Genomic DNA, 21,508 nt, shown 5'->3' with positions numbered 1-21,508 from the left:
ATAAAAATCAAATGCGTTTTGGTCAACATTTAGCCACTGGTCACTTAGTAGGGTTTCAAGCCAGAGTTAGAATTTCAAGTTATTGTAGGATTTGAATCCCAGTTTAGTGTTCTAAAGTAGGTCTTCCTGGTTTCAAGTCTGGGGTTTGGGCTACCAGAAAGGTTGGGGTTTCAAAAAAAAAGAAAATAGGGTTCCAAGAAATGGCAGAGTTCCAAACAATCAAAGTCAGGTTTGAAACCCTGGTTATGGTTTTAAAGAGGGTGTCAAGGTATGGTTATGGTTTACAAGTAGAGTAAGAGTTAGGGTTTAGTTAGGCTTTTAAGACTGGTTCAGGATTCCAAAGTAGGATTTAAAGCCAGGGAATAGTGTTTAAAGACGGGATTGGTGTTTAAAAAAAAACCTTCCAAGCAATGGTTAGGGTTTCAAACAAGGGTTATTGTTTCACAGTAGGGTTGCAAACACTGGTTATGGTTGCAAAGAGGGCATCAAGGCAAGGTTATGGTTTGAAATTAGGGTTTCAAGCACAAGTTAGAGTTTAAGTTTGGGTTTCATAGTAGGGCTTTAAGCCAAAGTTAGGGTTTCAAATTAGGTTTTTAAGTGTGGTTAACAGTTCCAAGATAGGGTTTTAGCCAGTTGTAAAGGTTTTAGTGATGGTTTAAGGTTTCAGACAAGGATTGGGGTTTCAATGTAGGGTTCAAAGTAGTTTATTTCAAAAATTTGAAATTTGCAATAGTTGCAGCCCTATTTTCGTCTACGTTGAGATGTCGATTAGAATTTGATTCATTGTTGGGGAAAAAATGGAAAAACAAACAGGTTGATTCTGGCGATGTCTTAGTTGGACATTCACTGACTGATGTGTCTTGTTCAGACCTCACGCGAACGACTATGCCTCTCTGGACCTGAACGTGACAAAACAACGACAGCAGAAGCTCCACGGCAACCAGTCGACAAAACCACGCCAGCACAAGCTGCGAGACGACCAGTCTAAGAAGCTTTCGGTTCACATGTCGGACACCGGCCTCGAACCCGGCTGGGATTTTGGTTCAATGGCTTCTCAGGGCAGAGTCTACCTGAACAGCGAGTATGTCGCCCAAGAGACGGACAGCAAAACGAAAGGTCGGATGCGGTTCTATTCAGAAGCTAGGAAAGATGAACTCAGCTTAATCCAGATCTGACCCAGATTGCAAAAACGGCATTTCAACAGGGAAGATCCTATTTAACATCTTTTGTCTTTTATGATTTCTTTATATATTCTGTGTATAAACTTACTTTGTAACATCCTATTAAACATCTTCAGACGTTTGCCTTTCATATTAAACATTATTTTTCAAGGTTTTTCCCCCTCCATATGCTCTGAATCCAGATCCAAAACCAATGGCATATTTGGACAGTGTAAACTCAATATGGAAAATCCTATTTAACATATTTAGACGCAGGGAAGATCCGATCTAACATCTTTAGATTATTATTTTTTGTCTTGTGATTTTTTTATTTTGATATTCTTGCACAGTATTTTTCCCACATGTGCGCTGAATCTAGATCTGATCCAGACTGCATTTAAATAACTACTTCATGTAAACTCACTGGGTAAAATCCTATCAAATATTATGTGTGTCTAAAATACATGCTTTTTATTGTTGTAGGTATTCTCTCAAGACCCACCCACCCCCTACATATGTTCTGAATCAGGAGCCAAATCCGATTGCACATTTGGCCAGAGTAAATTCAACATGGAAAATCTTATTTAACATCTTTAAATGCTTATTCGGCTATGATGTATATTGAACATATCTGTATTATTGATTGGTATTTTCTCTACAGGTTTTGTGAATCTGGATTCTATCCTGATTGACCATGTAGCAACAATGTAAACTCAACAGGGATAATACTTTTTAACACGTTCAAAGGCTTATAATTCTATGATATCAGGTGTAAATACAGTACTATTCCGAGATATTTTCCTCTCTAAATCTTGATCCAAACAAGTCAAGTCGCAACAACGCTACTTCAAGAGTTTAAATTTGACATAGAAAATCCTAAGTAACCTCTTTTATGTTATACATGTTTTTCCAAAGTATTCCCCACGTGCTCTGAATTCAGATCTGATCCAATCTGAACATTTGCCAATAATGTCAATTCAACAGGGGAAATCATTTTAAATATCTTCAAATGTTAGTGTCTACTGTATTATATAGAGATATTCTCCCAAAAAGACTTTCCCCATATGAGATCCAGATCCGATCCAGATTGCACATTTGGCAACGATGTAAACAAATTTATATCCGTGTCAGATCAGGCTGCAATTGTGCTCATCTAGAGACCTCTATATATATTTTTAAATTTGTGTGTTGCTATGTTTTGACTTTTTCTCCTTGGTGGAGAACTTTTTTTGTTTGGTTTTGTTGTTTTAAACCTCCGCTAAGCATCATAAGAGAAAGTGGTGCAAGAGAGTAGTGCGCACATCCAGCCAGCGCAGACGGACAGCTAATCAATAGCTAACGTTGGCCTCTTTTGGATCCTGCTGGCTTTGAGTCAGCTGTTTGGATTCAATTTATGCCAATATTCTCAGAAGCCACATACACATAAATGAACTTTCTAAGAACACAAACAAAAGCTAGGAAAAATGCCAAACTAACGCTGATCAGCAAAGCTAAAAGTTGCAAATGGTTGAGGGAATATAATTCACAATGTTTTCTGGCTAACATACTAAACATGGAGCCATCTCATAACCATCACAAACATACAAGGTATATTCAAAATAACCTCACTGAGGCACATGCTGCTTCACCAAGTGTAAAAGTCAATTTACATGTACTCACGAACACACACATACAATTGCTTGCAGTTAGTCACACATTTCTTAACCAAGTCTAAAGAAGAAAAAAACATTCATCAGTATCCGATCATATGTAGCAGCCCGCTCTGGTAGATTTCCATTTCCAGATCTTTGGAACAGGGTTGCATTTAAAATAACCTCAATAATACATATCAACCCACTCTGGTAAAGTTACAATGCCTCGTGAATCACAAACACAATTGTTGACAATGATTTGTTTATTCCTACGTGTCATTATGATCATCACCAAACATCATGGCCCTGTCGTCCTTTATGAGACAGGAAAGTTGCCATCGACAAAGGCAGGAAAATCTGGAATTTGTCCGAATGAGAGAGAGAGAGGGAAAAAACCCCACACTAAACTCATCAGGAAGCAATGCGGTGACTCGATCGCGTCAAAGAAGACGAAGAAGTTTCGTTACGGCGGGCAACAGCGTGACGCAGAGTCACGCCAAATGGAGAGTAAAATTAGGCTGCCAATACGCTCCTGCCTGTCGAATCTACAACTGCGACGCTTCCGGGAGATTTACCGGGTGGGAGAACGCCGACATCACGCGATTTGCATCCGTGACGGCTGGCTGGAGTTCTACCTGACATGTGTGGAGAAGACGCAACAGAAACTATTTGCCATTAAGTCCAAGACTTCATTGAGAGACTCAAAAGCACCAAGAATGTCTGGAAAGGAGGCAAAGGGGTTGCTGAAAGGAGGAGAGGAGGCAAAAGACAAAAAAGCAGAAGAGAGACATTGGGATGATATGGAGAAAGAAGGAAATCGTGTGGGGGTGGAGAAAGAGAATAACCACGAGGAGAACAAAATGGGTGGTCATGAAGTGGAGAAAAAAAGTGACAATGAGGAGAAGGAGAATCACCAAGGGGAGGAAATTGCCTGGGTGAAGGAGAAGAAAGGGGAGCAAAGTGACGATCGGGAGCAGGAGAGTCAACAATACAAGAACGACAAAGTGGAGGAGGAAAAGGAAAGGAGCAGTGACCACAATGAGAATGAGAAAGAGTGTGACCAGGAAGAGAAGGAAATGGAGGTTTATAATGAGGAGCAAGAGCGGGATGACTGGACAAAGGAGGAGAATGTGAACAATCATGTCGAGGAGACGAAAAAGGCTGACCAGAAGGAGGACAAAGAGGGAGCTCATGAAGAGGAGGAAAAAAGTATCAATCAGAAGGAAGATGAGAAAATGAATGACCAAAAGGAGATTAACTGGGTGAAGGAGGAGAATGAGTGTTATCAAGAACAGGAAGTGAAAAAGAGCAACCAGGAGGTGGAAGAGATGGAAAGTGATCATGAGGCGGAGACTTACTTGGTGAAAGAGGAGGAAGGGAGAGATCACAATGAGGAGAAAAAGAATGGCCAAGAAGTGGAGGAGAACACAGAGACTGATCATAAAGAAGAAGAGAAAATAAACCAGAAGGAGATGTCTAACCAGGAGAAACAGAAAATAAGGAGTTATGATGAGCAAGAGGAACAAAGAGACCAAGAGGAGAAAACCGAATGGGGGGAGGAGAAAGAGAGTGATCATGAAGATGAGGAGAAAAGCAACAACATGGAGGAGGAGAAAAGGGACGACCAAGAGGAGGAGACAGACTTGGTGAAAGAGGAGGAAGGGACAGATCACAATGAGGAGAAAAAGAATGGCCAAGAAGTGGAGGAGAACACAGAGACTGATCATAAAGAAGATGAGAAAATAAACCAGAAGGAGATATCTAACCAGGAGAAAGAGAAAATAGGGAGATATGATGAGAAAGAGGAACAAAGAGACCAAGAGGAGAAAACCGAATGGGGGAAGGAGAATGGGAGTGATCATGAAGACGAGGAGAAAAGCAACAACCTGGAGGAGGAGAAAAGCAACGACCTGGAGGAGGAGAAAATTAATGGCCAAGAGGAGGAGACTGACTTGGTGAAAGAGGTGGAAGGGAGAGATCAAAATGAGGAGAAAAATAATGACCAAGAGGTGGAGGAGAACACAGAAACTGATCATAAAGAGGAGAAAATAAACCAGGGAATGTCTGTCCAGGAGAAAGAAAAAATAAGGAGACACAATGAGAAGAAAGAACAAAGTGACCAAGAGGAGGAAACCGAGTGGGGGAAGGAGAAAGTAAGTGATCATGAAGATGAGGAGAAGGCGACGGATCAAGAGGAGGAGATTGACCAACTGAAGGAGGAGACAAAAGGAAAAAAAGAGAAAAAAGGTGACCAGGAGGAGAACCAGGTAAAAGAGAGGGATCATGAGGAGGACGAGGAGGAGAAAAAGAGCATCCAGGAGGAGGAGAAAGTGAGTGATCATAGAGAGGAAGGGAAAGAGAGTGACAGGGAGGATGTGGAGGAGAAGGCTCATGAAAATGAGAAAATGAATGACAAAGAGGAGGAGACTGACTGGTTGAAGGAGAAAAAAGAGCATGATCACAATGAGCAGAAGAAACATAGTGACCAGGAGGAAAAGGCCAATAACCATGAAGATAATGAGAAGGTGAAAAAACAGGAGGAGAAAAGTGATTGGGGGGAGGAGACTGACCCAGTGAAGGAGGAGAAAAGTGACCAGAAGGAGAAGGAGTTGAAGAAAGTGAGTAAACATGAAGTGGAGGAGAAAAATAGCTACCAGCAAGACGAAGAGAAAAGAAATGATCAACAACAACACAAAAAGAGTGACCAGGAGCAAGTAAAGGAAACGCAAAAGAAAAATCATGAAGAGGAGATCAATTGTGATGAGGAGGAAGAGGACAAAAGGAATGACAAAGAGGAGAAAACAAAAGAGCATGATCACAATGAAGAGATGAGAAATTGTGACCAGGGGGAAAAGGCTGATAATCATGAAGATAAAGAGGAGATGAACAGCCAGGAGGAGAAAAAAAATGATCGGGAGGAGGAGATTGACCAGGAGGAGGAATTTAAGAAAGAAAGTGATTGTGAAGTGGAGGAGAAAAAGAGCTACCAGCAGGCGGAGAAAGGAAGTGATCAACAAGACAAAAAGAGTCTCCAAGAGCAAGTGGAGGAGCCACAAGAAAGAGATTGTGAAGAGGAGAAAAAGTATGATGAGGAAGAGGAGAAATTGAATGACAAGGAGGAGATTGACTGGGTGAAGGAAAACAAAGCGCATAATCCCCCTGAAGAGAAGAAAAATTGTGATCAGGAGAAGGCCAATAATCATGAATACAAAGAGAAGATGAACGGCCAGGAGGAGGAGAGAACTGATCGAGAGGAGGAGTTTGACCAGATGGAGGAGAATGGTGACCTGGAGGAGTTGAAGAAAGAAAGTGATCATGAATTAGAGGAGAAAACGAGCTATCAACAGGAGGAGGAAAAAGGAAGTGATCAACAAGAGAAAAAAAGTGACCAGGAGCAAGTAGAAGAGACGCAAATAAAAGATCATGAAGAGAAGAAAAACTGTGATAAGGAAAAGAATGACGACGATGAGGAGCTGGACTGGATGAAAGAGGAGAAAGGGAGTGATAATAACGAGGTGTTAGATGCGGATGAAAAGGGTGAACAGAAAGAGGATCAGGAGAATATACAGAGTGATCATACAAAAGAGATGAAACACCAGGAGGAAGAGAAAATGAATTACCAAAAGGAGGAGACTGACTTGAGGGAAGAGGAAAGGAGTGTTTACAGTCAAGAGGAGAAAAGGGATGACCAGGAGGAGAAAAAAAGGAGTGGTCATTTGGAAGAGCACAAAAATGAAAAGGAGGAGGAGGACAACGGGAGTTACAAAGAAGATATGATGAATAACCAAGAGGAGGAGATTGCCTGCATGACAGAGGACAAAGAATGTGATCATATTGAAAAGAAAAAGGAGGAGCAGGAGGAGAGGGAAAGTAGTCATGAAGACAAACAGAAGAAGAATGACCAGGAAGAGGAGAACATAAAGACTTACAATGCAGAGAAAAGGGGTGACAAGGTGCAACAGGAAGAGAAGGAGGAGACTGACTGGGTGAAGGAGAAGAAAAATAGAAACCCAGAGGAGGAGCAAGAGGAAGACAGTGATCATGAAGAGCAAAAAAATAGCCGCCAAGAGGACACAGGGAATGACCAAGAGGAGATTGACTGGGTTAAGGAGGAGAAAAAGCGTGATCATGATGAGAAGGAGAAAAAGGGTGACGAGGAGGAGAAGACTAGTGGTGAAGAAGAGAAGGATACCCAACGGGAAGAGAATGACTGGATGAAGGAGGAGAAAGGAAGTGCTCATCTAGAGGGGAAAAAAAGCAAACAAGAGGAAAAAGAGAACATAAGTAGCCAAGAGGAGAAGATTGACTGGATGGAGGAGGAGAACATAAGCGATGACAATGAGGAGGAGAAAAACTATAACCAGGAAAAGGAGCGTGATTACAGTGAAGAGGAGAAACAGAACAACTCTGAGGTGGAGGAGAAAGGGAGATACCAAGAGGAGGACACTGAATGGATGAAAAGGGAGAAAATGAGTTACTGTGTTAACCAAAAGGAGGAACAAGAGGAAAAAGTAGGTCATTATGAAGAGGATGAAAAAAACTGCTACCTGGAAGAGGAGAAAATAAATGACCAAGAGGAGGAGCTTAACTGGGAGAAAGAAGAAAAAGGAAGTGATCATAATGAGATGAGTGACCAGGAGGAAGAGCAGGAGGATAATGAGAATAGTCATGAAGAGGAGGAGGAGGAGGTGAATGAGCAGCAGGAGGAGGAGGAGAAGAGTGATAATGAAGAAGAGGAGAAAAAGACTGATGAAGAGAATGTGGGTGATCATGAAGAGGAGAAAAACAGCAACCAGGAGGAGGAGGGGGAGGAAGAGGAGGAGGGGGGAAGCAATGATCGCATTGAGAAGAAGAAGAGGACCCAGAAGAAGATGGCGGACGGGCGTTATGAGAAGGGGGAGCAAAAAAGGACAGAGCAAGAGGAGGCAATGAACTGGGTCAAAGAGGAGAGAGAAGGTGGTCATGAAGATGAGGAGATGAATGACCAGAAGGACGAGGAGAATGGGAACAACCAAACTGGTAGGTTGAAAGAGGGGGAATCCACGGAAGATGTTGAAGAGGAGAAAATGTCAGACCAAGAAGAAGAGCAGGAGGAGGAGTGTGATCATGCAGACAAAGAAAAAAAGAGTGAACCGGAGAAGAGGAAGAAGAGTGATGAGGAGAACAAGGGTGACCAGGAGGAGGAAAATATGAGTTGCAACGAGGAGGAGGAGGGGGAGGAAGATAAGAAACAGAATGATCATGAAAAAGAGATTGACTGGATGAAGGAGGAGGATGTGACTGGTGAGAAAATGGCCGACCAGGAGAAGACGCAAGAGGAGAAAGTGAGTGATTATGAAACAGAGGGTGACAGCAGAAAAGAGCAGGAGGACACACAAACGAGTTGCAATGAGGTGAAACAGAATGACCAAAAGGAGGATATTGACTGGATGGAAGAGGAGAAGGAAAATAATAATGAGGAGGAGAAAATGATCAACCAGGAAAAGGAGGACAGTGATCATAAAAATGAGAAGATGAATGACCAGGAGGAGATACAGAAGAATGAAAATGAACAAGAGGATAAGGAAAAAGAGGAGAGAATGTGTCATGAGAAAGACTGTGAGCAGGAGAAAAGGGATGACCCGGATGAGGAGGAAAAATGTTGCTACAATGTGGAAGACGAAAAGTACGACCAGGAAGAAGAGGAAAACGGGAGTTTTCATGTGAAAGAGCATGAGAAGGAGGAAGAAGAGAAAGATGTGGATGAAAAGGAGTGTGACGAGGAGGAGAAACACAGTGACCAAAACGAGTCGGAAATGAGCGACCATGAGGAGAAGAACATCAATTACCAAAAGGATAAGCACCAGGAAGAGGAGGAAAAGAGTGACTCTGAGGACAGTGGCCCAGAGGAGAAAATGGACAAGGAGAAAGAAAATTACCCAAAGAGGAAGGAGTGGACCCAGGCGGGGGAGGCAAGGGAGGCAGGGGATGCGGAGGAAGTGGAGGAGGGGAGTGACAAAGAGGAAGAAAGCGACCAGGAGGAGGACGAAGGGACCTTCGATGATGAGGAGAAAGAAAGTGACGAGGAGGGGAGTGACCAGGATGACGATGAGGAGGAGACCGAAGAGGAGGAGGATGACGAGGAAGAAACTGATAATGAGGAGGAAAGTGACCACGGCGGGGAAGATGACGAGAGTGACAGTGAGGGGGAAAGTGACAGTGAGCAGGAAAGTGGCAGTGAAGAAGACAACAACCACGAGGACGAGAGAAACGGTGGCCAAGAGAAGAAGGATAAGGATACAAACAACAGGGAAAGGGAGAAGGCCCCTGAGGCGACGCAAGAGGAGGAGGAGGAGGAGGCGATGGATGTAGACGAGAGTTACATCCAGGAGGAGAGCAACACGAAGGCAATGGGCGACCACGACAAGGAGAGCGACCTCGTGGAGGTGCCTGTAAGCCGGTGGCACGATGCGGTGAGGAGGCTTTGGGTAGAAAGGTGGATGAGAGCGAGGAGACAGAACGGGAGGCGCTGGGTGATAATGAGGGGGAGGAGGTACAGAGCAATGAGGAGGCATTGGATGACCACCAGGAGGAGGAAGAGGGCGAAGAGGAGTTTGGTCGCGATGAGGAGGAGGGCCATTAGAATGGCCCAGGGCCCGCAGACCAGTCAGGCAGGAAGATCACAGTGGCCAGGAGGAGAACCAGGGAAGTGAGCATGATGAGAGGCAAGAGGCATGACGATGAGGAGGTGGTGGAAAAGGAGAGGGGGAGAACGACCGGAGAGAGATCTTGGGGTGGAAAGTGACCAGGAGGAGGTAGAAGAGAAGAGAGTGAGCAGGGTGTAGATAAGAAATTGTGAACAAGGGGACGTTGACAGAAGGAGGTTGTGGGGGGAAAGGAGAGGAGCAAAGAGGAGGTGAAAGAGTGAACCAGAGAAGAAAAGTGACTATGAGGAGCAGTAACTTGAAGAGCATAACCAGAAGAATGTAAAGAAGAAAGTAACTAGGCTAAAGAGGAGAAAGGGAGTGGAGATGAGGAGGAGGAGGTGAAGAGAAAAATGAAGGCGAGGACAAAAGCAGGAGGATGAAGAGATTGTTATTTAGTGGAGGCATAAGGAGAAGAGTAAGTAGGAGGAAGAGGTGAAGATGAGGAGGAGTCAGAGGAGGAGATAGAGCGATAAAAGATGGTGGTGCAAAAAGGAGGTGAAGAGCCATAACGAGGAGAAAATAAGTGAAGAAAGGAAAGGAGGTGGAGGAGAAACTGACTAGAATCAAAAGGAGGAGAAAGAGTGGACATAGGAGGTAGTGGAGCAACCAACGATGAGGAGAAGTTGAAGAAGTAAAGGAGAAACTGCCTGGGATCAAATGGAGGAGACATAAAAAAAGGAGAGACAAGAAGAAGAGTGAGGAGAAAGAGTAGAAAGGATAAGGAGGTGGCCTTACAATGAAGCAAACAGAACCGTTTCAACATTACCTAATAGTGAAGTAATATGAGTGTAAATATTACCAGTGTATGATAAACTAGCATACTTGTCATGTTTATATTAACTTGCTCGCAAATTTGAATCTTGTATTGTGTCACATCAAAATACAAACAATAAATCCACTTGACCAAATATGAACAGTCATTAGGAAAAAGTCTCTTATTACAATTCCATATAAGGAGACGTGCATATGCTGCGACGTAATAATGCTGACGTCACAGTCGGCATGGAAAGCTACGCTGCTGTATTTGCGCACCAGGGGGCGACCGAGCTCCATGATTCCGGACCGGCCTTTCCAACCAAACCGCAGCCGACTGGATAACGACCGCCGGGGCGGGGCCAAGTCTCGCGCCCGCCGCGCTTCCTCGCTTATGGGGAAGAACTTTTAAAGACTGAGTGGGAAACGGAAACGCAGCAGTAACGGTAAACTCATTTAATTCATTTGTTCCTTTTGTTTGTGCTTTTTCCCACCATAACTCTGTCCATTTCAGGCTAACCGCATTTCATTTCAGGCTGCCTGTCGCAGACAAGACACCAAACGGGATTAAAGGAGCAGCCCACTGTAAACATGGATGATATCTTCACACTGTGTCGAGAGGGCAACTCCGTGGCAGTTCGTCTGTGGTTGGACAACACAGAAAATGACCTCAATTTAGGGTGAGTGGACAAATCTAAACTTGGAGAAGAAAAGCCTGACGAGTGTGGCAGGCTGAGCCATCAAATAGTTTCCATACTGAGCATGCAGTCTTCTACAGTTTTAATGATGTCATCGCGAGGTCATTATAATAGCAGCATTCCCTGAAAGGAAGCTCATTCCCAGGCCAGGCCATATATGTACTGTATGTTGACAGCCTTCATTTCCTGTGTGGGCGGGGCCTGGCCAACTGGAGAAGGACTGGTCACTATTTCCCATGTTTTCCATCACTGCATCTGGAATGCACTCATGATGAGCTGCTTGGGAATATTTCAGCCCCTCAGCCGTTCCTGGATTCTTTTTATAGCTCAGGAATCCACACAGTGTGACATCACTTTACGCTAGGAACTCCCAAACTGTATATTTAAAGTGTAATGGAAAAAAAATCCACAAAAATCCATGGTGCTTTAAATGTAATTTTAAATTTATATGATCCAATTATTCATGGTAGCCACCATCGTACACAACAGAAATAAACAGAACAACTCGAGTAGAAATAATTCACAAAGTCAACAAAACAAAAAAAGTCCAAGGTAGGTTTGGTCACACGTAATTAATGAACGGAACCTTGCACAATAGAAATTAACAAAAATAAGGAAATAATCAATAAAATTGAAAGAAAAAAAAGGCTACCGCACATGCATAATGCTTGTTTATTCCTCCATTATAATCCATAGTGTACAAAAAAAATCTATGTCAAATACATGTCATGTTATTATAATACCATGTACACTGCCACATTGCACAATCTAAATAAAAACAATGACTAGAAATAATGCACAATGTAAAAAAAAAAAAGTTTACTGTATCACCAACATTCAATATAAATGTCATATAATTAATGTGATCATTCCTCTATCATGATAGCAGCCACCTTGCACAATATAAATATACACAACAATGAAAAATAATCCACTGAGTAAATAAATGGTCACGGCTTGCGTCATATGTGCACCAACAATGGATGTGTCAAGAATAATTTGATAACTTCTCTTGGTAGTCATTCAAGAAAACAGCCACCTCGAACAATAGAAAGGAACAGAATGGCTTGAAATAATTCACATTAAAACAAATGTCCAACACGTACTAATTCAAATGTGAATTTTTTTATTATGATATGCAGTCATTTGTGTGATTGTGCCACTCACCAGTTATTCATGATAACAGCCACCTTGCACAATAAAAATGAACACGACTTCTACATAATAATCCACACAATCAAAAAATTAACATGGCACGTTCAGCTACACGCTCATGTTAAATGTACTACACTATTGTTTGTGTGATTGCTCCTCTCAGCAGTTATTCAAAATAACAGCCACCTTGCACAATAGCTGCACAATGACTAGAAATAATCTGCAGAGACAAAAAAAAATCCATGGAATGCTCGGTCCCAGACAGATACATACGATTACGCAGGCACAAAATACATGTGTACTACAATTAATGTGATGACATCTCTTGCCAGTTACCCACGATAAATCGGCAAGTGTACAATAAACACAACAACTGGAATTAATCTACACAAGACACACAAAGTCCTTTTTAGGCAGTAAATCCGGGGAGTGTGTGAATGAGAGATTACCCCAACAACACGCCTGCCTGGCAGCTGTCCAGCGTACGTAAAAAGACTGACAGGCTGACCCTTTTTCACAGCCGTGTTTATCAGCGCGGCCGACGGCTGGTGGGCCTCAGGCCACCCGCAGCGTGAGGAAGCGTGCACCAGAGTCTAAATAAAGATTAGGAGTGAAGAACATCAGCTGACCAAAAAAAACACTCATATGTATCTGCCTTTGCCTTTCACGCGGAGCTATTCACACACACAGCTACAAGTGAGAGCAAGGTGTTAAAACTTCTCGATTTTTGCGGCATTTATTTTTGAAGCCCCTTTCACACAGAGATTCTGCCTAACATACCGACTCTGTACTCTGTGTGAAGGGGTGACATGAACAGAACCCAGGGTCTTGTGTGACAGCAATTGTTTTTAACACAACCCAGCGGAAGAAGTGAGTAGCGGGTGTTAAACTTAAGATAGCCATGTCCCAGCTTTCCAATATACGGTATACCCTTTCATACTGTCACTATCCTGCCTCGCAGATGGTCTATATCTTTCACACAGAACAGTGATACTTTGAATTTATAAAGTAGCTGTCAGGCAGCAGCAATTGCTTTTAACACAAGAGGGTGGGAGAAATGAGTATCAGCTGTTAAGTTTAACACCTCATCGTCATTTCTCCTGCCCGATGTGTTAAAACATATTTTACACATCCAACGTTAAGCCCCTTTCACATGGACACTTAAAGCCGTTTTTTCCCCAGCATTTATTCCATGTCATTCTGTGTGAAAGGGTACCGATGCAAAATTAAAATATCCCATCTTTCAGTGTAGTATTAGAGGTGGGAAGAAAGTGTGGACTGGGGTAAACATATCCCTACTCCTGGCTTCCTACGAATGCTTTTCACGCAGACATTCATCCCACCTAAAATATTACGTCAAAAGTTGTGAAAATGTCAATTTTGTATCGATACATTTTATACAGAATGGTGACACGGAATAAAGCTGGGAAGAAGGTGAAAGGTTCCTGTGAAAGGGACTTAACATTGGGTGCGTTAAAAATATTTGCCTCACAGTTACAGTTGCTTTCAACACAACAGGGTAGGAAGAACCAGTGTTAGGTGTTAACGTCCCAGCTTCCCGTTATACCCTTTCACCCAGACACCATCAGAAAGCTGAGAAATTTGCTGATCTACTTCGACTCCCACATTTCCTGTCGGTACCTTTCACACAGAACAGCAACGTGAGAAAAGTTGGGGGAAAGCCAGCTTAAAAAAGACCGTATGAAGGGGGCTTAACCACAGGCGTAACACGGTTTTTGCTCTCGCCAGGGACGACCACGGCTTCAGTCCGCTGCACTGGGCGTGCCGGGAGGGACGCGGTGGGGTAGTGGACATGCTCATCATGAGGGGCGCCCGCATCAACGTCATGAACCGAGGCGATGACACCCCTTTGCATCTGGCGTCCAGCCACGGCCACGCCGACATCGTGGCCAAGGTACGCCATGGTCACATACGCAATCCAATGATGTCGTACGTATGTAATGACATCATCGTCTTCATGTCACGCAGCTGATTCAATGCAAGGCGGACCCCAACACAGTCAACGAACACGGGAACACGCCGCTGCACTACGCGTGCTTCTGGGGGCAAGAGACCGTAGCACAGGTACACAACATTACATTATATTATTATATATGACTATATAGAGAGAGTTTGGCCAACTCGGCTTCAGCAGGGTAACAAGATGGCGTCCATATGCCGCGTGACCAGCAGTTGATCAATCACACTGAGTTGGCCAAACTCTCTCCATATACGGCTCTGCACTACACAGTCAGCACGCCCCCTGCTGAAGAAAAATGGCAACAACACTGGTTTGTTACAATAAATTAATATCACTTACAGCATATACCATATACAGTATACAAACTGTATTATTAGTATTTAAAAGTGTTCACTTTTCGATTTTGTTGTGTTAGTTATTTTTACAATCACAGTAGTTATATTATAAATAGTTATATTACCATATGACATTATCATACCACATCATCCTTATAGTACATATTGTTTATAAATTTGTGTTATATTTATGTCTGGTTTTGCTATTGTATATTTCTTTAATTACAGTATATTTTGATTTGATATACTTAATTTTAAAATTATCATATTATATATCATTGTTGATCCATGGTTGATCATTTATTTAAAATTTTTATTTGTCAGCATCTTTTTCACTTTTTATTTTTTATAATTTTATACTATTATGCTTTTCTATTTTTGTTTTAAATTAATCAATTTAATTTAATAATTTAAAGTGAGCATAAACTTTCATACAAGGATGATGTCATAATAATGATCACAATTATGGTATTTTACAATAAAATGTAACTGATAATAAATAATAATAATAATAATGATAATAATAATAATAAAAAAATAAAATTTTAACTATATTAAAAATAAATAAAAGTGAAATGGAAAACTGTCATTAAAAAAAATCTATTGTTTTGTGTTTGAAGCTGCCAATGAATGAGGTAATTAAATATTTAACAGCAGAGTGTGGCTAAAAAGTCTGCACACCCCTGTTAATGAGATAAATGCTTTTAGTTCACTGTTAATGTGACTATAACCTGTACAACTTAAGGAGTGTGTAGAATTTTCACACCCACTATTAAATGTCACGAGGTATGTACAGTCCGTACATTTATATTATTATTACACTTTTTTGTCTTCAGTGACTCCAACTCAATGTGTGTTTTTAGGATCTGGTGGTGAGCGGCGCTCAGGTGTGCGTGTGCAACAGGTACGGACAGACACCACTGGACAAGGCCAAGCCTCACCTCAGGCAACTGCTTCAAGGTCAGAGTGGATACATTATGAGGATTTTTTTTGTCGTTGAAGGAAGCATTGACACATTTGCACGTGTTGCTCTGTTTTATCGATTTAGAGAAAGCAGAAAAACTGGGACAGAGTTTGGCCAAAGTCCCTTACAAGGAAACCTTCTGGAAGGGCACCATGAGGACCAGGCCTCGTCAGTCAACACACAATTCACATGGACACTTGTTTCTTCATAAGTAAATTCATGTCTCTTTGTTATTATTATTTTGTCTTGAGGTAACGGGACCCTCAACAAGCAGGCCGGCATTGATTACAAGCAACTTTCACTGCTGGCGAAAATCAATGAAAACCACTCAGGAGAGGTTCGTGTTCCCCAAGTGTTTATTTGTGTCCTGTCTTAAAAGTGGCCGAGTGTCTATTCGTGTCTGTGTGTGTGTTATAGAGTTGGCAGGGTCGCTGGCAGGGTGACGATGTGGTGGTGAAGGTGTTACAGGTGCGGGAGTGGAGCACCAGAAAGAGCAGAGACTTCAGCGAGGAGCACCCCAAACTACGGTAAATTATTCAACCAACTCAATTAAAGAATACTAAATAAAAAAAAAACGCAAATAATCATCACAATCATCGAGTAGAGTTCATTGTGGGTCATTACACTCTTGTGCAGGATCTTCTCTCACCCCAACATCCTCCCAGTTCTGGGAGCGTGTCAATCCCCCCCGGCCCCTCACCCCATCATCATCACCCCTTACATGCCGTACGGATCCCTCTTCAACCTCCTGCACCAGGGCACAAGTGAGTCTTCGTCCTCTCGTGTGTGTGATGAATCAAAACATGCAGCAAAAAATGTGTGTGTATTTTACCCGTGTGGTCTTCAGCTCTGGTGGTGGACCAAAGCCAAGCGGTCAAATTTGCGTTGGACGTCGCCAGCGCCATGACCTTCCTCCACACGCTGGAGCCCATGGTCGCGCGGCTGTACCTGAACAGCAGACACGTCATGGTGAGGCGGAAAAGTCCTCATTTTCACTTCAGTTCTGCATGGCTTGGATTTTTACTGCCGTTTTATAGGCACCCAAGGATGATTATGTTGAATACTGAATCAAATGTATGTACAAAAAAAATCATTATGAATACAGAAAAGGTCTATTTATGCAAATGTGATGTAGCATGTTGGAGAAGCTTGAAATGTATGTTTAAATAGCTTGTTTTTGAACTTGGAAATGGTAAAATTAACCAAAAAATGCTTGAACTCATTCACTCCCAGCCATTTCCACTGAAGCAACCCCCTTCGCTCCCGGCTGTTTTACTGGATTTTGACTGATTTTGCAAGGCCCACAGAATATTGTGTTCTATTGCTATAAAAACATGGAACATACTAGAAGAAAGTTTCTTCTTTCATCAGGAAAAAAGTATAATTATGTCTGTTTACGTTTTGCAACAATTAGCATCAGAATATATAAGTTTCATCATTATTCACAAATCTGTTTAAAATAGTGGTTGATCTCTTATACTCTGCTGCCACCTGCTGGCCGCTTTTGTAATAACTACCATTGCTTCAACCGCTCTCTTCAGTTCAGGGGCTGCATCAAAGCCGTATGAATACGTATTTGGGACACTGGTAATATTTAAAATACAACATATTTATACATTTTGGAAGCAAATTAGTTAAATGAGTTATAATAATGATAATATAATATGAATATAAAAATTGGTTTAATTGCAGGTATGCTTATCAGCATGTAGTTTGAGTGATTTTATTACATTTTGCACTTTTTTTTTATATTTTTTTTATATTAACTAAATTGCGATGAATTACAATTAAATAAAAAATACAATTTAATTGAATATAAATATAATCAATAGAAATTTAAAAATATTAAAAGCATGTAAATGCAAGTAGGAATATTTTTAATAATGTGAGTGAAATTAATATTTTTATTAAAATGTAAACATTTAATGAAATATCTATTAAACTATTTTTATCTAGTTTGATTTAAATGAATTAAAAGTAAAAAAAATAAACAAACATTATTTTGTTTTAATACAAATTTAAAATAATGTAATTCATATTATATCATTTACCATAATCAAATTAAAATAAATTATTTGAATCACACTTACAATTTTAAAACATTAAAAAATAATAATAAAATAAAACATTAAATATATATCAAAAACTAATTTTAATTCAAATATAAATTGATATTACAACATTTAATTGAACCTAAAATGAAACAATATTTCAAGTATTTCAAAGATTCCATTAAATTAAATGTTTTATTCAAAAAGTTCCATTTCAAATATATATTTAACAAATGTTCACATTCTTAAAACAATATTTGAAGTCAACTGACTACATTAAATTACATTAAAACATTATTACACTTCTTAGGTAGTTTTCAACACTTCTATCTGCAAACTGTCAGTCACTAGTTCTTTCCAAGCTGATATCCTTATCAATTGGCAGATTGATGAGGACATGACTGCCAGAATAAGCATGGCGGACGCCAAGTTCTCTTTCCAATGTGCCGGACGCATGTACTCTCCGGCCTGGATGGCCCCAGAAGGTTGTACAGTAATACCTTTCTCTACCAACACATCATATGTATGTCCCATAAATAAAGACATTTAAACACCTATCTTGTCACATTTCAGCCCTCCAGAAGCGCTCGGAAGACATCAACAGGAGATCGACCGATATGTGGAGCTTTGCCGTGCTCCTGTGGGAGCTGGTCACCAGGGAAGTGCCCTTTGCCCACCTCTCGCCCATGGAGATTGGCATGAAGGCAAGTACGCCAAAAATCAGCTCTATGTTTCCCCTACATGCGGTAACCGCGCCATCTATTCTCAGGTGGCTTTGGAGGGCCTGCGTCCGACCATCCCGCCAGGGATCTCGCCTCATATCTGCAAACTGATGAGGCTGTGCATGAACGAGGACCCCGCCAAGAGGCCCAAGTTTGACATGATCGTGCCTATCTTGGAAAAAATGCAAGACAAGTGAACCGCGCTCATCTATCTGCTCAGCCGCTGTACATCATGTCACTTAAACCGCACGTTTCTCAGTAAACATACATCTGTTACTTGTCGTTCCAGTCTCAGGTGTAAGCTTTTGCTTTTTGATTCCTTTTTATAATTCGTGGATGGACTATTTAGTGGCCTAATTAGCCAAAACAAAATATGTATAAAGGTAACGCTGTCACTCCACCAATGCAATAAAAGTTTTATATTTATGACAAATGTTTACTTTGACATTCTTTCTTCCTTTCGTGTCAATCTCAAGTGTCAACTTGGGTTTTTTTGGTCACTTTTTTGTATTGTTCTGTTTTTTTACACATGACAAATGACCTGCGGACATAATGACTTAAAATGAGTCCTCCAAATTCTTCCGGTGTTGTGCCATATAGTTACTCCCGAAAAAATGTGTATCCCCTGCCGCTGGAAATTATAAGTTTTACCACATACAAGTAGCGATTTTTGGAAAATGTTCCTCCCTAACCATAACCTTAAACTTCAAACATATGGAAGAAAAACGAAAAACATTAACGTTCATCAATCGTTTGAGCTTTTTCTATGAATGTGAAGATTTCCTACTGCGTGCGTGGTCATTGAACGCACCTAGAGTCCATTGCAGAATGCGAGCGTGTTATTGCCTTTCTTTTGTTTATCTGCGATAAATATGTTTCTTGCTACAAAACATTATTTCTAAAACACGCGTGTCTTCTTCATGCGTTTATAAAAAATAAAAAATAAACATGCTTACCGTAACCCGCGGCAGGGATATTTTTTTTCGGGGGTAACTACTTTGGCACATGCCGGTCTCTGTCCTCAATGTATATTGTTCCGCCTTAAGCAATAGACAGTGTGAATCTAATGTATTATGTTTGTTAACGTTTACCGTTTACAGTCATGTTATATACGTTCAGGTGTTTATTTAACTAATTTGACGTGAATAAGAGCGTAGAGCCCCACGTGGTGTGACTTTGTCGTGAAATATTGGATTTTTGTTCGCTTTTGGTGCGACGTTTTGTAAGTGGCTACTTTCTGGTTCAACCGGACTTTTTATAAGGGTGGACTGGTAACAGGGAGCTACTTTGGGGACAGACGACAATTATTATTATTATTATTATTTAGATCTTTTTTTTTAATTAATTTCATGATCATGTAACTAATTGTATTTGCTGCTTTAAATAAAAAAAATGCTCATATTTCTTTGTTTCACACGTTCGTATGTATCTACCTATACTGACAATAGCCAAATTTGTGATTGGTGCTTTACTCGAGGGAGTTCTCCACAATATTCTCAGGAGTTTGTGAACTCACAAATACCGCGAGAATACATCTTGCGAGAGCAAGGTTAGTATCTACCAGCCATGGAAGCGGCTCAGCTGATGACACAGCATCGGTACCAAAATAGTGTTGTGTAAATGTTACAACTGACTGTGATGGTGGGGTTGTTGTTATCCAGTACCTCGTACAACATTCAAAATAGAGCAGTGCTGGGGAAACAATAGCGATGACGAGTACTTTTTATTATCCGGTGCCCTTCATCGGGCATCCATCCATCCTCATCCCTCTCTCTTGCCATCCTCCCCTTCTTAGCCCTCCCCATCCAGTGTTTTGCTCTGCAGTGCTGAGACTTGCTTCATCATCCTGCACCGAAGCACAGGTAAGGCTAAAAAAAAAAAAATGTTATATTTAAGTTACTATTTTAAAAGGAACTAAGGGATATCGGAGAAAATAAACTAAGACTGAATAATATCCAGATCATGTGGATCAGATTTGATGGCAGCACAATGTTGTGTTAACTTGCCAATAAATTCATTTTAAAAACTGCTGCTAAATGTTTAGCATGAAAGTTGACGGTGTATGTTTTAAAGTGCCTTAAAGGCAACGTTACAAACAAAATTAGCCCCACCAGTTTCATTGACTGACACGCAATTGAGTGGACATGTCTATCATACAGGATGCTTGAAAAAGTCTTAAAGAAGCATAGCCGTCAACCATTCTGGATGTATTCTGGGTGAATTCTAGGGTTTGTACTACCTGGCAGATGGATGGATTTGCATTGCTTTTTTACCTAAATGTAATGGTGTCAGTTTTGTGATCCTTTCCAGCATTTTCATGAAAATGTTCTCTTTTTTCATGTTTCCCAGCTGGATGATGCTTTCCATCATGCTCCAGCATCTGTTTGTGTTCGGCATGCTAGGAGGTGAGGGGAATATTGCAAAGGAGTGTCTATAAGGGTTCAAGTACTTTTTTTTCCCCTTTTACAGCAGTGTTGCTGATGCCGGCGTGGTGCGACCTTATCACAGTGTGCGAGGAAGATGACGGTGACCTGCGGGTGGACTGCCTGGTCAAGGCCAAGACCAATAAGATTAACAGCTATGAGTTCTCCTGGTCATCAGGCTCCAAGCAATCACTCATCAATGCCAATGTGTCCGGCCTGGCAGCGGAGGCGGAGTTCAGGCAAGTGAGCCACGTGACGGAGGTGGAGCCGCATGGCTACAGGTTGACATTGAGCGGCTACCGGGACAAGCTGCCACACAACACCACCTACATGTGCAAGATAACCGGGGAGGGAGCGAGCGTTAATGTGAAGAGAGGTGAGTGCAGGGAGAGAGAACATTTGGAGTCATTTTTCTTCATCTTCTCCTTCTTTTGCAGATCATCTCGTCCAATGCGGGGCTGTCAGCATGTTTCTGCAGAGCTCCTGGATTGTTGCCATCCTGTTTTTATACCCTTACTTGTAATGACCTAAAATAATAATTCTCAAAGTGTAAATGTCCAAATTGTGCAAAATATTACAGTGGTTAAAACTTTTTATTTCCTATGTATTGTTCAGTTGTATTTAACTTTGACCCCTGTTACCACAAGTATCTTTTCACAACCATAAAGCTCCATGCAATTATACTGTACCATCTTGCATGCGTCTCATATGTCGTAGGCAATAGAGAATTCATACTAATGACATGTTCTGCAGTTATTTATAGATTTGTTCAACTTTAATTTTAAGTTACAATGTGAACATGACTTTGGAAGATGTACTGATTGTTTTAATTCAAGCAAATAAAATCATAAAATGACAGAAATGTGACCTGTTTTAATAACATCTACTGTATCTAGTTTTCGGGCCAAATGTAAATACAGTTAGCCTAAGGTGCTCTTTTGGGAGGACG

At 41.3% G+C, this 21,508-nt stretch overlaps 3 protein-coding genes across 8 annotated transcripts; all 3 read left to right on the top strand.

Annotated features, from left to right (window-relative positions):
• Nucleotides 1-3,204: 3,204 nt before the first annotated feature.
• Nucleotides 3,205-10,385, top strand: LOC147160750 (uncharacterized). Of its 2 annotated transcripts, XM_086097807.1 has the most exons (2): nucleotides 3,205-9,266; nucleotides 9,669-10,385. In XM_086097807.1, the coding sequence occupies exons 1-2, from the start codon at nucleotides 3,292-3,294 to the stop codon at nucleotides 9,688-9,690; spliced, it is 5,997 nt and encodes a 1,998-aa protein (XP_085953933.1). In that variant the 5' UTR covers nucleotides 3,205-3,291; the 3' UTR covers nucleotides 9,691-10,385. The 2 variants fall into 2 exon arrangements, with proteins under 2 accessions (XP_085953933.1, XP_085953932.1); XM_086097806.1 differs by having other exon boundaries at nucleotides 3,205-10,385.
• A 132-nt stretch (nucleotides 10,386-10,517) lies between these two features.
• LOC147160749 (scaffold protein ILK-like) lies at nucleotides 10,518-19,977 on the top strand. Of its 3 annotated transcripts, none has more exons than XM_086098927.1 (14): nucleotides 10,518-10,676; nucleotides 10,766-10,910; nucleotides 13,833-13,998; nucleotides 14,073-14,168; nucleotides 15,263-15,359; nucleotides 15,448-15,531; nucleotides 15,615-15,700; nucleotides 15,781-15,890; nucleotides 16,000-16,127; nucleotides 16,211-16,332; nucleotides 17,800-17,899; nucleotides 17,988-18,118; nucleotides 18,184-19,358; nucleotides 19,932-19,973. In XM_086098927.1, the coding sequence occupies exons 2-13, from the start codon at nucleotides 10,822-10,824 to the stop codon at nucleotides 18,331-18,333; spliced, it is 1,359 nt and encodes a 452-aa protein (XP_085955053.1). In that variant the 5' UTR covers nucleotides 10,518-10,676; nucleotides 10,766-10,821; the 3' UTR covers nucleotides 18,334-19,358; nucleotides 19,932-19,973. The 3 variants fall into 3 exon arrangements, with proteins under 3 accessions (XP_085955053.1, XP_085955055.1, XP_085955056.1); XM_086098929.1 differs by having other exon boundaries at nucleotides 10,546-10,676; nucleotides 10,745-10,910; XM_086098930.1 differs by lacking the exon at nucleotides 10,518-10,676 and having other exon boundaries at nucleotides 10,790-10,910; nucleotides 19,932-19,977.
• LOC147160748 (thy-1 membrane glycoprotein) lies at nucleotides 19,636-21,415 on the top strand. Of its 3 annotated transcripts, XM_086098937.1 has the most exons (5): nucleotides 19,654-19,685; nucleotides 19,932-19,998; nucleotides 20,486-20,541; nucleotides 20,606-20,935; nucleotides 20,997-21,415. In XM_086098937.1, the coding sequence occupies exons 3-5, from the start codon at nucleotides 20,490-20,492 to the stop codon at nucleotides 21,080-21,082; spliced, it is 468 nt and encodes a 155-aa protein (XP_085955063.1). In that variant the 5' UTR covers nucleotides 19,654-19,685; nucleotides 19,932-19,998; nucleotides 20,486-20,489; the 3' UTR covers nucleotides 21,083-21,415. The 3 variants fall into 3 exon arrangements, with proteins under 3 accessions (XP_085955064.1, XP_085955062.1, XP_085955063.1); XM_086098936.1 differs by having other exon boundaries at nucleotides 19,651-19,998; XM_086098938.1 differs by lacking the exon at nucleotides 20,486-20,541 and having other exon boundaries at nucleotides 19,636-19,998.
• The last annotated feature ends 93 nt before the right edge of the window (nucleotides 21,416-21,508 follow it).

The sequence above is a fragment of the Leptonotus elevatus genome, chromosome 16, assembly GCF_054856555.1.
Source record: "Leptonotus elevatus isolate MCC_2025b chromosome 16, RoL_Lele_1.0, whole genome shotgun sequence".
Classification (NCBI taxonomy): Eukaryota; Metazoa; Chordata; class Actinopteri; order Syngnathiformes; family Syngnathidae; genus Leptonotus; species Leptonotus elevatus.
Note: the sequence above shows the minus strand (reverse complement) of the source record. Positions and strands in the feature narration are given on the sequence as shown.